This window comes from Eriocheir sinensis, chromosome 31 (assembly GCF_024679095.1).
Source record: "Eriocheir sinensis breed Jianghai 21 chromosome 31, ASM2467909v1, whole genome shotgun sequence".
Classification (NCBI taxonomy): Eukaryota; Metazoa; Arthropoda; class Malacostraca; order Decapoda; family Varunidae; genus Eriocheir; species Eriocheir sinensis.
In genome coordinates this window covers 4,806,440-4,823,764 of record NC_066539.1, presented here as the reverse complement: position 1 = coordinate 4,823,764, position 17,325 = coordinate 4,806,440, and the positions used below count along the sequence as shown (strand labels likewise).

Below are 17,325 nucleotides of genomic sequence, written 5' to 3'. Positions count from 1 at the left end.
CTAAAGGAATTGTTTTGAGAAGCTATGAAGTGTTCTTTTTACTCCAACAGGCAGCTCTTGAAGCATGACTAGCAGCTGGACTACCCCAATGCTGTGTGCAAGGTTTCTCTCCATCCAGGCGGGTAAAAGTGGCTCTGGACATGTGGCAGGATCTGTAGTGCACCATACCTAAAAGGATTAAAAGGTTTGGGCATAGGCTATAGCTGCATGATAGGAACCCATTACTCTAGGACACAGGGCAGGTGTAATATCCAAGTTACCACAGCTTACTTTCCCCAGGTTTCTCCAGGTACTGATGCATTGACAAGCTGGATAGGGAGGATGAACAGCTAGACGAGCTACATGCCATCTGCCGAGGCTGGGATTTCAATCCAGGCCTTCTGATTTGCAGCTAGGGATAAAAACCAGGAGAGTTGGGCTTGTAGGGCTCTGTGGAGATGATAGGGGGTGGGCATGGGAGGGTGAATTAAGAATATTTATATGGCATCCAATACCTTGGCATGCACAGCCTAGGGGACAGGGACCAATCACACCTACCGCCAGGGTGCTGCAAACGAAACAAACCTCGAGCTGGGGTTAATTTCCAGTGGGCTCTCCGTGTGGGTGGCTGGAACATCCTCTGCTCGTCAAGAGGATTAGCAACTATCCCATCTTTCAGCTGAGCTCAGGCAGTTGAGAGTGGACATAGTGGGGCTCTCTGAGACGAGGAGACCTGGCAATGAAGAGATCAGTAGTGGGGGTTATACCTACTACTGGTCAAGGCAGAACCATAGTGCTCGTCTCAAGGGAACAGCTGAAATCATTTCTAGCCAACTCCAGTCCTCTATTGTTAGGCTACAAATTTTATTGGTTCTCACAGTCTGGCACCAAAACATAAACAGTTCACTTATAACAAGTGGCTGAGTGGATAGCGTGACGGCGCAAGTTCAATCCCCGCCCTGTGCCACCAAGCTGGGATTTTTCAGCCCACAGATTCATAGTCAGGGACCCTAACCACTGGACTGCAGAGGCGCTCATGTATATATTCTTGGAATGGTTATTCCTGCAACTATTATTGTGGTTGCATCCAGTACAGAACTATCAGCAAACTCTTCTACCATGATCAATCAGCAAAGGAATTCTAGGAGGCTGCAATCTTTGAAGGGTTCAGATAACTGTCTGGTCAAGCCACACCACATTGAGAGGGAAGGACTTTGTGGGCAATTAACATTAATGTTGTTCTTTCTGTTTAATAAACCATTACTGAGGTTTGTAGTGTTGCATTTGCAATGCTCCAGATTTATCAGTACCAAAAACTATCTATATCTCCTGCATTATAGATATTTTACGGTAATGATAAATCCGTAGCATTATACATTAATGCAGTATTGTCCTGGATCAGTATGGTATTTACAATTAGAAGGAATCATGGATCACATCCCAACAGAACAAATACAAATCTACTATAATTACATGTATATGCCAGTTATCACACAAAGTTTTATCAAAACCTATGTCTTGCATAAAACAAGATCTAACTGCATTTATATTGGAAATATTTACGTTATACTCCTAAGCTCAACTTTTGATTTTTTTTTTTTTTCCCTCATGTGAGTACCAATCAGAAGGGTATGCACAAACTGGCAAACATACGGTGAGGCTGGCAGGTGTGGTGGACACGTACATGGATGCAGGCTTAAGTCATAACAACTAACAGCTAATACCCGAATTCGTACTAATATATCACGTGAAGACCTGATAGTACAACCAATATATGAGATTAAAGACAACGAACATGGCGGGGAAAAGTGCCCTACAAGTTTTGTCGATCCTTTTTGCAAACACTGCTTCTTGCTTCCAGAGTGTTGGAAGACAAGACAATCCTGCATCACTGTGGCCATGGTTGTGGCTCTGGATGACCTCATCCTCATCAAGGTCATAGTCACCAAGGCCTGTGCAGTGTGCTGCATCACTGCTGCACAGAGCTGTCTCCTGAGAGCCACCCAGGAAACCTCCACTTTGAACCTCAACAGTCTCTTCCATAGCCATATCCACAGGCATGATGATCCTTTTGTTAGATGGTTGAGCCTCCTGCCCAAAAATATCAAGAATTAGCATCAGGCTCACCATCCCTGCAAATGTGCAACTTCAAGAACATTAATACATATTGGAAACATGCCACACTGAAAAAGACTCATCGATATTCAAATCCTGCCAATTGCACTATCACATAGCTGTTTTTTGTATAAACAACATATTCCCAGTTATCCTTGTGATCTAAACACCTGCACAGTATGATAAAAAAGTGTAAAAATTTGTTGAAATCACAAGTTTGCACAGTTTGAATTCCTGATATCAAATATATATACATGTAACCTAAGGATTTTGGCTTCTATGATCTGGTTTTTCATTGCTTCCTCCATCTCATTCTGCATCTTGTGCTACAAGACCTTTCTTTTATATACTAGATACTTTTTGGTAAACTGTTCAATAAATCAGTGACTTGGAAATTGCACTACATGATTTTGTGCTATTCACGACCCAACTGTAATATATATCCTTCTACCATTAAAACTTACAATCATTGTTACATTGCTGAGTCTTTTTTGGCACTGTTTGCTATTATCATCCTGTCCTCCGAAGGAAGAAGTTTGAGCACAGGTATAGAGAGAGTCGATGTTGGAACACTTGGTGGAGGAGACTCCAGGCATCCCTTGCTTGGACTGCAGAAGGCTTTGGTTCTGGCTGCTGGAGGCAAGTCTGGAGCGCCAGTACACAGAACCCCAAAACAAAAACCTGCGGTGGTGGCGAGCAATGTGGTTCACAACAGTAAACTCCACCAAAGCCAGGAAGACAAAGGCTGTGCAGGAACCCATCCAGATGTCCAGCGCTTTAACGTACGACACTGAAACAGAGGGAGCTGTGGTAGTGGCCTCAGAAAACTGGCTTGTTCCTCTCTCTCTTGACACTAGACACTGTAACAGAGGGAGCCTGACAGTTTTGTAATGATGACACTAAGAAACTGGTTTATTCCTCCCTGCCTTGATAGATTAGATTGAAGCACATGCTGATGGCTCTGTTCCAATTATATAAAAAAAAAAACTGGCTCATTCCTATTTAGTATGATATTAAACAATCACAAAGAGTTTAGAGGGATACATATTAACCAACACTGATATACTTTCTTATATAGCTGATTTACACACGAGTCAAGTGTCTCAGCATCATTCTACCTGCTACATGATTTCCTACTTTCCTCATTTATCACGATCATTTTAACATCTCTAATCTTCTTTCTTTGTCCTGTCTAAAAGCTGACATCTGGAGGTCCAAATAGGCAACAGAACCATTGCTGCAAGAATACTGAATGCCTTAACTGCCAAATTGCTATTGCTCATTATAGTGCTATGAATGTGCGGACTTGTACGTATGTTTGTTTGTGTGTGCGTTGTTTGTGTTTGAGTGTGGTATGCAAGCAGCTCATATGACTGATCCCTGTTTAGTGCTCATCTGATTAGAGCTCCCAGGCTGTTCAAGATGGTGCAGTCATATATAAAGGACCTGGGTATAAGTGGTATAAGAAGAGGTATGCAGCTGTGAGTCTCAGTCACCCCACAGCCACCGCCGAACAAGGACCTGAACCCTGACCTGCCCTGAGGAGTGACCATGTTCTTGTGCCCTGGACTGGAGAGTGAAGAGAAATGTTGTGCCTGTGTAGTGAACAGTGATGAGAGTGTGTGTCTGTGGCTGTGTCGTGGACAGTGACAAGTGACGAGAGTCGTGTGTTGTGCCCGGCCCTGGATTGGACTGAGTAGCTGAGTGTCGTGTGCCCCTGTCTGACCTGTGAGGAGTTTTTGTGCCTTGTGTTACTGTGCCTGGAGATTGTGCTTTACTGTGAATTTGTCATGTACACTGTGGTGTTCATTAAAGCAAGAAAACCCAGCCTCTGGCCTTTGTTGTGTCCTACCCACCTGCCTCCCCTGCCTCTGAGTGTTACGAGTGAGACATGCTGTAGTGTTACAAACTCAGGAGTGTCAGTGCATGTGTGTCCCGACACAATGTTTTGTGTTCCTTTTCACAGCCTACACAGCTGTCTGGTGTGTGACGCTGTCTGCCCGAAGTGTGGCTGCTCAGAGGGCAGGTGGCATAACAATAAGTAAGATCTGCTTGTTGCAGCCTTTATTATCAAACAGATTCTGTGTTTGTTAGAGTAACTTCTCAAGTAATGAAGCCACAATTGCATTTAAGATCCACACTTTTTCTTCACCTCCCAGCTTCAGCCTCCTGAGAGAACACTCACCAGCTGGCATCTTGTCCCTGAAGGAGGTAGACTCGGAGCAGACTGTGAGGAGTGTGGTGACACCCAGAGTGACGCGGGAAGGGATGGCATCCACGTCCAGCCAGAAGCTGACCCACGACACCACCACAATGAGGGACGTGGGCAGGTACGACTGCACCAAGTGGTACCCAATGTTGCGCCGCAGCTCAAACACTGCTTGCAGGCAGCTGTAGTTTCCTGTGACAAGTAGAAATGAAAATATGCAGTTGTGTGTGGGTGTGAAAACATTATATTTTAGTAATAAAAATAGTGAAATGAATGGACAGTTAATGTGTAGTTATCTTTTCCCTCATTATTTCTGTTTCTTGAGCCTTTGGTCCCTCCACCATCTTGCTGATTATAAAAAATAATTCTGAAGATAATGCAGACAACTTGATGTAAAGTCAAATGTGAATAGCTAGCAGTATAACAAAAATTAATATAGTTATATCCCAAACACTTAAGTCATAAAAACAAAGTACTGATAGTTACTGCTCCCCCCTTTAGTTACACCACACGAAAAAGAAAGAAAAAAATAAATGAACATAATATGAAAAAGCAAAGTATGAAAATATGTAGTGTACTAATGAGGCCTCCTCAAGAAGGGGGTGCAGCATTTAGCTACCATAAGCATGTGTTGGCTCCCCATGAGAGCAGCTGAGTAATGTAAACATGGATGACTGTGTCAATAGACTTTTCCGCATCATTACCAATGTTAGGTTTTGTCCGTAACACACTGCAAAAGAAATTTGGTGACAATTTGAAGAAAGATGCAACATGTTCTTATAAATTATCAAAATTTTTGCTAACACATGTATTGCATTTTATCTATAATTTGATTATCCTGTTGTTCAGCACTGATTCAGAAGTGAAGAACTCTTCCAAATGAAAATGCAATGTAAAAAGTGGTATAAACATTTTGAAGCTACTCCATCACTTTTACTCATCATAGTTCCTTTATTTTTTAGTTTTACATATTTTTAATAAACATATGCGAGTTCTACATTCACTGCTGAATGTGTGTCACCCAAAATTATCTTGTACTATGAGAGGTGAGCTGGGGCAAACGATATAGAAACATGTAAAGCAAATGCATGTGAACTGATGGACAACTTCCATGAGAGTAAGAAAGGAATCCAGACCATCAGGAGAAGACTGATATGCACTGCCAAGGCACCAGAGGAACATAACATCTGAACAGACTAGTATAGTTCCCAACAATTCAATACTTAGCTTTATGCAGTTCTGCAAATCTTGGGCATAAAAAAATGGGGCTCATTGTTTAATTTGATATCCTTGTATAAAACTTAAACTTCTCAAGACAATGCAAACTTACTCACCAATATGGAAGGACTGGTTGCACACATCTGCCTTGATCTCTTTCATTTCAAACTGAGGCAGCTTCAAGCGGCGGTACATCTTTAAGGGAGAGTCTTCATACCAAGTCAGCTCCAGTTCTCGTGTTGTTTTGACAACTGAAGGAGCAAGATATATTTGAGGAAACCATGCAAAAAAGATAACAGAAGTGGTGAAACAGTAAGTATGTATAATGACTGCTTGGAGGCATGGACTGGACGATGAATATCCATATGTAGCTATATTACTGTAGCACCTCTGTGGGGAAGTGGTTACCACACCTAGACATGAATCCAAATGCCTGAATTTGAATCCTGGTCAAGGAAGTTGGCACACAGCCAACCCAGCTGTTCATCCTCCCTTTTGGGCTGTTTGATAAATCGGTGCATGGGGAAACCTGGAGAAGGTAAACTGTTGAAGCCCGGATGTTACACTGGCCCCATGCTGCTAATGCAGCATGGATGTGGAATACTAATGGTGTCATGGGAAAATATAGCCCATGGACTCAGGCAAAGACCTATCTCATGACCAACACCCCATAGAAAGCTCAAAGAACAAAGCAGCTGAATAATAGAAAAGAGAAGGGAATACATTAAGACTTTCTCCACATAATAATAAAAATAAATCAAGTAACAATGGCATTTTCTTGATACACTTGCTTAATGCACCGAAGTGAATCTCTACCACACATTTGCCAAATAGTAATTCCTTATGTTTTTAATGGCTGGCAATGCACTTTGAATGAAGTCCCACCCTATCAGACCCATCAGTACTCACAGCTGGCAATCTGGATGTAGCATGTCTGGTGGTCCAAAGGGTAGCTGAACAGATCCATCATGCAGGAGAATGTCAGCTTCAGCCTGGTAGAAAAAGAAATGGAGGAATAAGCGGGTGTGAGAACAGACAAAGGAAAACAGTAAAAAAGGAAAACAGTCGAGTTGTGGGAGACAAAACCAATAGGAGTGATTGATGAAAAAATAATTATGGTATGTTCCTTTATGCTTCTTCTATAAGTTTCAGTCCAAAGCTGAATGCTGCATCTATTTACACAGTGACATTAATGCTTTTGTTTCCATAACTGGAATTTTCCAGCACCTGGCTAAGACTTAATTATTATTCTTTAACTATATGGGTTTGTGGTGTATAGCTCTTGCCTAAGTAAAATTCTGTGATTATTTGAGTTCCGTATACAATGGAGCACATTCTGACCAATTCTCCCTCTGCTGAAATCTCTACCCTACAATACAACAAGCTTAGGTTTCATCCTCCTTCCCTGACCAGCCTGGTGAACAAGCTTGTAATTTTGCTCTCCTTAATGATATAGAGTGGCAGGTTCAGCTCATGTCCTACGTGACCAACATTCTAAACCTCCTCCTTTAGCTTTAACTTCTTTCTCAATTATTCTGTTAAAGCTACACTCTGTTGGGCTCCTGCAGTCACAAACTTATTTTTATATTCTGTCCTATCATTTTTAAGCAGCCTATTGACCCACCAAGGTGGTGGTGCTGATGGCATTATACTTTAGCTAGGTGACCTGAAGTTATACTTCTCTTTATTTTTTCATGAAATTATTACTGCTTCCAGACCAGACCTTTATGTGTGTGTGCCTGGCATATTATGAAGGTGATTGTTGGACTTCATTCTCATCATACTTAAATGCCCTGATTTAATCAAGCTTATTCACATACTATCAAAGAGGCAGCTCATAAAATGTGCCTGAGCCTTCAAACTTGTGACAATGATGCACTTTATATTTCTGCCTGAAACCGAGGCAAATCTGTTCTTAAAATCTGATTTTGGCATGCTAAACCTTTCTGGAAAGCTCTGTGTCTAAGCTACAATACTGAAATTTCAGGTCATTAGATCTGTTTTAAGGGTTTTAGAGCCAAAATACTAAACCAAAGCTAAATCCATATAAAAAAGTTAGCAGTTAGCGGTAGCTTCCAGTTATTTTTTTATTAGTTTAGCGGTTTAGCGTAAGCGAAGCTAACTTTTCGGTTAGTAGTTTAACAGTTAGCGAAGCTAACTTTTCGGTTAGTGGTGCCCACCACTGTATATAAGGCATAAATATGTTGAATTTAATTTGTTATTTGTGTACACCTTTATCATCATCTGATTTGGGCATGCTATACCTTTCTGGAAAGTTCTATGTCTAAGCTACAACATATTGACATTTCAGGTCACTAGGTCTGTTTTTAAGGGTTTTAGAGCCAAGATACTAAACTGAAGCTAAATCCATAAAAAAAGTTAGTGGTTAGATTTAGCTTCCATTGTTTTCTTCGTCAGTTTACCGATTTAGCGTAAGCTAAACAAACTTTTTAGTTAGTCGATTACCAGTTAGCGACGCTAACTTTTTGGTTAGCTGTGCCCATCACTGTGCAAGAGCTGATAATATCTTCATTCTTCAATCCCTCTCACTGGTCAACTCAAAAACCAAGCTCATCTCTGTGCCTAATGCAAGAGTTAACTAGTATCCTAGCTCCTCGATCCCTCTCATCAGTCAATTCTGGAACAATCTTCCTTCATTTGTATCTTCCCCTTCCAACAATTCAAGCATTTTCAAGATAGAAGCATCTGGACAACTATTTTTTCTTGGGCCAACATTTTTCTTATCATTTTGTTTTGTCTCCCAGCTTATAAGAAAGAAAAATACAGGAATGATGAATAACAATCAAGAGTTATGGGTTTAGGATTATTATGAAGATGCAATGTGTTTCATTGGTAGTAAACCTTTTGGGGATAAGCAAGGCCTTGGAGTAAAGTAAAATGCCAATGAAGGAGCAAAAGCCTTGCACAATCTACTGTAGATGCAATTTTATTTGGGGTGTTGACAAGCAGGAACTGTAGTAATAACCCAACACTGATCAAACCCACTTCAATAACTAAGTCGGTTTTCTCTACAGACGCCATGAAGAGATATACTTAGTGAGAAACGTGAAATCAAAACAAAACCATTATTTTGCAAATGCAAAACCTACCATTCCTAGACAGTAGAAAAAACTGACCATTTGTTGTGTCATCATGCTGCTGCAGTCAATGACCAAAAATCATAAGCCAATATCTAATAACAACCTCACTGAAATTGTAATCTAGGTCTCCCTGATCAGTAACCAAGACCCTTTATGCTGAGTAAATAAACATAAAGAGTTCAATAGTGTGCTCACTGGCCACTCTTGACCATGGCTAATATTATATACATAGTTACCTGAGGATGGTTCCGTCGGGTGGATCCTCAAACATGGCTATAAGCTATAGCTATAAGCTATAATATCTCTCTATGGGTGGGGGCACAGCTGAGTATGTGGGGGCACCAGACAAGCTGAGCTCAGGGGCATATTCTGAAGCCATTGGAAGGTTACTAGAGCATATTCCAAGACCAGATCAGTGGTGGGAATTAGGGCCATGGGCAGTAAGGGGCACCGGATTCTCATGGGGGCACCCATACACCCCCTTCCTGTAGCTAAACCACTGGCTTGTGGCTCACCTGAGGATGTAGGGGATGGTTCTGTCAGGGTGGATCCTCAAACACAGCTGAGTATACCTCACCTGAGGATGGTCCCGTCGGGGTGGATCCTCAAACACAGGGGGGTAATTAACCTGTCCTGGGGCTCACCTGAGGATGTAGAGGATGGTCCCATCGGGGTGGATCCTCAGCATCACGTTGGGCACAGTCACGTACTGAAAGTCGGACTCCTTGGCGTTGGGGAAGTACACCTCAGGTTTCCACAGCATCTTGACCAGCACCGGGTCATTGAGGTCCACGGGTCGTGTGAGGGAGTTGTTGAGGAACCGAAGCTCCAGCCACCGCTGCCGCAGGTACAGGTCCACCGTGTAGTCCTGCAAGAAATACACAGAATAACCATAAATATGTATGAAACTACCATAAGCACGTAGATGATAGGTCCTTACACACACGTTGAGGAACCAAAGCTCCAGCCACCGCTGCCGCATGTAGCCTACAGGTCCACCATGTAGTCCTAAAGAGACCACACAGAATAACCATAAATACAAATGAAATTACCATGAGAACGTGTATAATGAGTACACAGGTACAGGTCCACCGTGTAGTCCTGCAAGAAGTATACAGTGGCAGAATAATCATAAATACGTATGAAACTACCATAAGCACAAATATAATGAGTCCTTACACACACACAGTCATGCTTACAGAATCGGATGAAGCCTTTCTCACAGATACTCACAGATGATGTTCTGGAAGAGGCCTAAGCCTGTGGCTCCAGATCTAAAGCCTGGTTGTTCTCAACGTGTTGGCTGCGTGTGGCGGTTATGTGTGCTCTATAGTTAAATCTCTCATAGCACACTTTCCAGTCTTTTCTTTTTTGATAAAAAATGCTTCTGGCAGTGGTTTCTAAAGACTGGCGTGCTAGCCATACTTCAAAAGCAGTGGTCTGTGATTGTTATCTCTTTTCTTGCCAAGCCTGAGTGCTTTATGTCATGAATCATGTTTTGGGCAGAAATACTACATGTCTGCATCAGGTCTTCTGCAAACTTTTTGTCATGGTCTATTCTTTCATGGTTTTCACTTGAACTAGACTCAGGCACTCCATATATAACCAGGTTATTTTCCCTGTTTCTCCTCTCATAGATTTCTGTAATCACAGTGTCTGGTCCTGTTCCCCTCTGGGATGCTCCTGCCTGCACTTTGGTCAGCCCTTGGCCATGGTACATTTTGTGCAGCCAATTTATTCTCTAAGCTTAATACCTTGGCTTCCAAGGTTCCCAACTTGCTTACCACCTCCTGTGTCTCTGTAGACTTAGTTTCCATCACTTCATTTAACGTCAAAGAGTGTGCCTCCAGATGGCCCAGCCTGTGGTCATGCTCCTGTTGCTTAATTTGGTGCACTTTTACACAACTAGATATTTCTTCTAATGTCCCTGCTAGTGCCTCATGCTTGTCCACCATCTCCTGTTGTTCATCAAGCTTTTTCATTTTATTATTTAGCTTAATACATCCCCTGGCACAAAAACTGCAGTGTCAGCTCAGCTGTTTTCCTGCTTCCTGCTTCACCATAAAGTTGTACACAGCCACTGGGATGTCCTCACATTTATTGTGAAACCAGATTTCACATACCTCTCATTCCACGGCATTGTCAGTGTCCTTGACTTCCCTGAATCTGGATCTGGATCTTAATGCGCAGGGCACCTGTACAGGTACATAACACGCATATTTGTGTTCCCTCTTACATTTGCCGTGTAACGGTCCGAATGTGAGTGAACGAGAATGTGAGTAAGTCAGTGAGTAACAGAGTAAGTGTGAGTGCATGAATGAACGAGAGAATGTGAGTAAGTCGGTGAGTGACCGAGTAAGTGTGAGCGAGTGGGAGCGTGAATGAGTGAGAGTGAATGAGTGAAAGAGTGGCTGAGTGAAAGAGTGGCTGAGGAATGTAAGTGCGTAAAAGGTTATGAGAAGATAACACGGCGAGCGAATGAGCGAATATATGAACGAGAGTTACTGAAATCCCTCATCTCAAAGCCTCGAACCCCTCCAAGAAACCAATAACTAGTTAGTTAGATGGGTAGGGGTTTGATTGTAAAAGAATGTTCCGGAAGGGAGAGAGAGTCAGTAATGCGGGGTTAAAAGATCACGTGATGGAGGGGAGAAGCTGATGAGTAAGCGAGGAGGAGGAGGAAGAAGACCAGAAGCTTGGGAGACGTGAGGAGACAAGCACCACTGCAGCAGGAGACAAGCTTGAGAGACGCGAGGAGACGAACACCCCAACAGCAAGGAAGGGCAGCGAGAAAACACGGAGAAGCGGGCTGGTCCGAGAGGTGTCCATCTCTCCACTCAGCCCCCGACCTACACCCCACCCATGGTCTGCTGTGTGAGGCGGGCTAGTCAGGAGACGAGCAGCAGCCAGCAAGGAAAGGCAGCGAGTTGGAGTTGAGTGAGAGAGGTGTCCATCTCTCCACTCAGCCCCCCCCCGAAAAACCACCCACGGCCTGCGGGGTGAGACTGACTACGGGATGGGAACTTGTATGGCGGGGTAACCTGCCCCTCGACTGCCCTGGGGGCCGAACTACCACTGCCCAAGCTGCTCCCTACATCAAACGGCACCCGCCTCTTAAAACCACCCGAGCCGCTCCATCTCCACTTCAAGCGGCGCCCGTCTGTCCATCACCAGGACCGCCCATTCCCATCGTGGACGTCCCCTGCCGAGCCAGACACTCACGCCAGCCCCTCCTTCTCCGCATCCAGCAACTAGAGCTAAGCATTCTGTGTATTTCCCAAATCTCCCTTGTGCCGGTAGCTAGCTAGATTAGAGGCCTACAGCCTGTCAGTCATTCATTTTTTTATTATTTTTATTAGTACTCCGCTAACCTTTGCAAAAGGAAACCAAATACATATTTATATACAACCTTACAGTGAGTGTTATCATTTGGAGCCTGTTTTGCTGCTCATTTGAGATTACTGAACCATACACCTCGGAACGAGTGTTCACTTGTCCTGAGGCCTTAACATCCGGGACCAGCGCTCGACGACTACCACGCTACCACATACCATCATAACCCTAGTGGTCGTTAAAAAGGGGATGTAGCTTCAATTATTTAATTTTCTCTTTCCACGCTACAGCCGCATCCTGCCTCCGTGTCACCGTCTCCATCGATGTTTACCTCCTGTCCCGTCCGTCTGGTGGCCCGCCATACTCCCGTGTCCTCTACTTTGTCTGAGAATTGTCCTCACACGCTATACTTGCCAGTTTTTACACTTTCACACGCTGCAGATGACACTCATGCAAGTTTGAGTACCAAACATGTGTAGGATCACGCTTTTCTTTAATGTTCTAGGGCCAAAATATGACGAGCACGAACCAGACTGTCACACGCCGTCGCAGCCAATATCTGTTTTTTCGGAGTATTTCCCAGAATAATTCAGCTACGAAATCTTGACTTGCAAACAACCATTTATTTCTTGGGATGAAGCAGGACCAGACTAATTTTAAATTTTACAATCCAAGCACCTTTTTGTATTCCTTGGCTGTTGAGATGGCGAGCAAGCACCACGACCATTTCTTTTTTGTATGTGGGGGGGGAGGGGGTTAGGTGGTGAGGAACACACACACACACACACACACACACACACACACACACACACACACACACACACACACACACACACACACACACACGAAAAAAAAAAAATGCTACGGCCAAAGTCTAGCCCGCCTATTTGTACCAATTATTAAGACTTAAGAGGTGCTGGTGGTGGTGGTGCTGGGACGGAGGGCGGGTCACGGGTGCTGCTTCAGTAGGTCGGCAAACGAAGGGATTACAATAATCTTGTTTCACGGCGGCGATAATTGCTGCAAATTAACCTTGTGTGTCCCGATGCAGTCAACATGCAAATAAGGCTGTGGAAATTACAATGCCAAGCAGAAGAAGAGGAGGAGGAGGAGGAGGAGGAGCAGATGGAGGAGGTGGAAGGAAGGGTGGAGGATGAAGAAGAGGGGTATGCATATGAAATTAATAAGAGTTGTGAGGAACGAGGAAGGAGTCTCGACGAGGAAAGTGGATTAAGGAGAGAGAGCCAAAATTAGCAAATGAGTGAGGCAAGATGAACGGGAGCGAGGAATACAGAAGGGCTGAAGGGTTGACGAGGCACAGGGGCGAGGAAGAATAATTAATTAAGAGGCTGAAGGTAAGGGCTGAGAGGGTAATGGATGGAGAGAGAGAGAGAGAGAGAGAGAGAGAGAGAGAGAGAGAGAGAGAGAGAATTAGGTAGATAGATTGATAAATAGATGGGTAGATAGCTAATGAAAAGAGACAGGAAGGGGACAAAGTTGATGGAAGGAAAAAGGCTAAGAAGCAATTTACATCAGTTTGTTTTGTTAAGAGGCCGCTTATTTTATGAGGTTACTAAACAGGCCTAAATCTTCCCGTACGGACATTTGACGGCGTATGGACTGACTGATTCCATTTTCATACACACAATCGGACAATTAGATCATATCGTACGGGAAAGAAAGGATCTAACTCCGTCTTTTTTTTTTCTTTTTTTTTTAAGGTGTAGCCTATAGCGGCGGTAGACTTTCTTGAGGGTTCCCTTAGACGACCTCAGCCCGAGTGGTGCAGGTGGATTCTATTTATAGTGGCAGTATAGTGGTATATGACTCTTGTTTGGCCCATGATGCTTCCCGGTGCTCCTATTGACCAAAGGCGCTCAAGTTGGATTTGATTGAAGATCTGGGTCGGTATTCTCAGACGCTTCCGCCTCTCACGTCAACTACTTCCAAAGGCCGAAAAGGAAATCAATCGGGTTTTCATGAGGGTACAGAGGAAGGGTTAAACTACCACCAGGGTCATACAAGTACCTCTGTAAATGCCCCAAACTCCTACGAAAACACTCAGATATCAGTGTGTGGTGAGATATGGTGTGGCGTTTGAGAATATGGTCCCTGGGCACACAACCATGGGTAACCTTCCGCAACTCGGCGATGGGTTGAAAAATCAGCGTGTTTCGGTGGGACTCGAACCTAGGTCCACGGGCTCACCACGCCCACACGCTGGCCACTTGGTCACCGCCTCCCCATCTTGTACTCTTCCCAAGCATCAAATCCTTACACCACAACCTTCATTCGATCTCATATTTGCGTACTTTCATTAATAAATTATGCATTTTCTGACTAAGAATCAAACTCTATAGATGTTAATGGGACATTTTCCACAGGCAACTCAAACCAACTTTGTCATACTGAACACTTCGATCGGGGTTGTGCCTAGTCTCATTTAGTGGCCTATAAAATTCTTACCATAACGGTAAAGTTTTAAAAAGGCAGTTCACGCCAACTTCGTCATATATAAGACCTTATCTAATACTCAGAATCTGTGCCTTTCAGTGGATAGCTTTATTATGAAACTCACCTTTAATAGTTAACACAGCCGTTGATGTTCCTGCAAGGTTTTACAAATACACCACGTCACTTTCGCCACAAGCAAAACCTCCTTTGTAATGGTCTCCTTGTTTGACGCGAGCCAGTCTTGCGACCCCATCACTGCAGGCTCCTGATACACCTCGTAGCGTGTCGCACCTCATCTGGTACTCATCTGTCTGCCTGATGGAGGATGGAGCCCAGTAAGAAGAGGTCTGCCACCCGTGCCTTGACGACCCTACTGTGCTGAATATTCTGGGTTTGTGTTTCTCATCTGTGTTCATTAGCCACTTTAAAAATCTCATTGTGTCCACGTACGTTTCTCCCTTCCGCCGCCTGGGAAATAAGTGTCCTTTTTATCTGTACTCAGCTCGCCGCGGAGGCTGACGGTGCCAGATAAGACTATAGGTCGCCACAAGTTGTCTTCCTTCTCGAGTCAAACTGAGGCCACAAGGAAGTTTTAATTAGAGAGAATTTTCCAACGTCGAGTCAATTTTAAAGGATGAGAAGAACGTATGAAAACTTCTGGTGGACCTTAAAACGCTGAGCTTATAATAATCTTACTTAATAATAAAACAAGGTAAATGGAGTAGAGGGAAGAGAGATATAACTGATGGATTGGCTGAATAAGTGACTGACTAACTAATGGATTGACTGAATTGACTAACTGAACCATGTGTATATTTCTTTTTATTCTGGTATGAAAGGAACAAGGTAATGTTATTCACCCATGGCCTGATTCCGGAGGACCGCTCTTGTTTACCAGATAAGCAGGTTGTGTAGCCTAAGTATTTATTTTATTTTTATCTTTGGTCTGTCTTGGAGGAGCAGTAACAATAAAGTGCAAACTAGATCATTCTCCTTTGGTATCTCAGTCTGCTCTTGTTTACTGGATAGGCAGGTTGTATTTTTTTTTACTTTAGTCTTTTGTCTGCCTTGTATACGGGCAGTAACAACAAACGTGCGAACTAGATCATTCTCCTTTAGTATCCAAGTCTGCTTTTATTTACTGGAAAAGCTGCTTGTGTATTTGTTAGTTATTTTAGTCTTTTGTCTGACTTGTACGAGTAGTAACAACAAACGTGAAAATTAGATCATGCTTTTACTCTACGGCGACAATAAGTTACGGTCTTTATTATATATATTTCATCTGTCTTGTCTAGTCATAACACTAGAAAAAATGCGAACCTAATATCAATGCTCCCTCACGCTCCCCCTCCCCTCCCACCTTCCATAAGTTTGAGTTGATTTCGTTGTTCTGAACTGTCTTCTATATCCTCTTTTTCACGTCCAAACTTTACACGCTGGAAACAAATATTAACACCCCTCCACCCACCCCCCACCGCACTCTTGTATCTTCCGTTCCTCACCCGGAAAAAAATGTCATTTCTTTCAGGATATTGAAACGATATATCTAAACAGCCAACACGGATACAATAGAGAAACTCATGGTAGAGATAGTACTACTGCGGGGCTTGTATATGTATTGATTTTTTTTTTTTTTTCATTTCCTGCGCGCAAACCTTACTCTCGCTCAAACAAAAACATAATTGTGATGAAAGAATTTTTTTATCATGTGCCAGTGTAATGTTATACAACACACACACACACACACACACACACACACACAAATTCGTACATAAATCTTACTCACCATATGTATCGGGTTTATGGATCCGAAGCTTCGAATGTACATCTCGATATGGACTCGTGTGGGTGAACCTGCGGGGGAAGAGAGAGAGGGTAAGACAACAGACAGACAGACGGAGAGGTACACACACAGTAAAATACGCACACAAAAGCCATAGAAGCAGTAGCCTACATACTAAGTTCCATGTTCTTTCTACCTATATTTTTTACATTGCATCAACACATCTATCAATAAACCGTTACTTACTATTGCAAAATATGTACACGTTATGTTTACTGATGATTTAACGTTTGCCTTGGTCTCAATACTAAATCTTTCCTTTGGGGTTAGAGGTTGGAGACTGTCTTCTGGTTTAGGCTGTCCCCGTCAGAGGGCGCCACAGCGGATCATACATTTTTCTCTCCTCCTGTTATTTGCATCTCCTCCTGCCTGCTCATCTATTCTTTTCCTTATTCCTTATTTACCTCTTGTTGCTGTCATCTTTCTGTTTTCCCTGTGATGCTGTGTGATGTGTTTTCCCTGTGATGTTGTGTGATATGTTTTCCCTGTGATGCTGTGTGATATGTTTTCCCTGTGATGTTGTGTGATATGTTTTCCCTGTGATGTTGTGTGATATGTTTTCCCTGTGATGTTGTGTGATATGTTTTCCCTGTGATGTTGTGTGATATGTTTTCCCTGTGATGCTGTGTGATATGTTTTCCCTGTGATGTTGTGTGATATGTTTTCCCTGTGATGTTGAGTGATATGTTTTCCCTGTGATGTTGAGTGATATATTTCATTTTTGTCTCTTTCCTTGCTGTTTCTTCTCTGTTTCGTCTGGGGCTTGTGGAAAGATCAAAAGCTTTGGTGCGTTGCAAGGTCGCGAGGGGAGGAATGATAAAATAGATCATTCCCTTGAACAATAGAGTTATCAGGACAGACTGTGTGGAGGTCGTCTCTTTAGCACGTTCCCATGACTTCCCCGGCGAGTTACGAATTAAAAGTTCATGCAGGGAGGAAGGCAGGGAGATGTGGGTGAAGGAAAAGAGGAGAAAGTTGTGGGAGACAGGAAGGGAGGGTTGTAGAGATAGGAGTGAAGTAGAGGGGAAGGCTGCGACAAAGCTGGGAGGAGGAGGAAGGAAAGAAAGAATGAA

General features: G+C 43.2%; 2 protein-coding genes across 5 annotated transcripts in view; one reads left to right on the top strand and one right to left on the bottom strand.

Moving 5' to 3' along the window:
* The window catches only part of LOC127005836 (glycine receptor subunit alpha-4-like), a 148,683-nt gene extending 146,703 nt beyond the window's left edge, over window positions 1–1,980 (top strand). The window contains exons 13-14 of one of the 3 annotated variants that reach the window (XR_007758947.1): window positions 51–184; window positions 1,841–1,980. Coding sequence is in view for 1 of the 3 variants with exons in the window: in XM_050875017.1 (XP_050730974.1) it covers window positions 51–72 (22 nt within the window). In the remaining 2 variants the exon portion in view is untranslated. Of the gene's footprint in view, window positions 1–50; window positions 290–1,840 lie in introns of those variants that run through there. The other 2 variants (XR_007758950.1, XM_050875017.1) reach the window with 2 other exon arrangements.
* The window catches only part of LOC127005837 (glycine receptor subunit alpha-2-like), a 44,628-nt gene continuing 28,518 nt past the window's right edge, over window positions 1,216–17,325 (bottom strand). For both annotated transcript variants that reach the window (XM_050875025.1, XM_050875024.1), the window contains exons 4-10: window positions 16,196–16,263; window positions 9,267–9,490; window positions 6,431–6,513; window positions 5,638–5,772; window positions 4,280–4,495; window positions 2,559–2,884; window positions 1,216–2,070 (exon numbers count right to left, since the gene is read on the bottom strand). In XM_050875025.1, coding sequence (XP_050730982.1) covers window positions 1,723–2,070; window positions 2,559–2,884; window positions 4,280–4,495; window positions 5,638–5,772; window positions 6,431–6,513; window positions 9,267–9,490; window positions 16,196–16,263 — 1,400 coding nt within the window. In that variant the 3' untranslated portion in view covers window positions 1,216–1,722. The remainder of the gene's footprint in view (window positions 2,071–2,558; window positions 2,885–4,279; window positions 4,496–5,637; window positions 5,773–6,430; window positions 6,514–9,266; window positions 9,491–16,195; window positions 16,264–17,325) is intronic.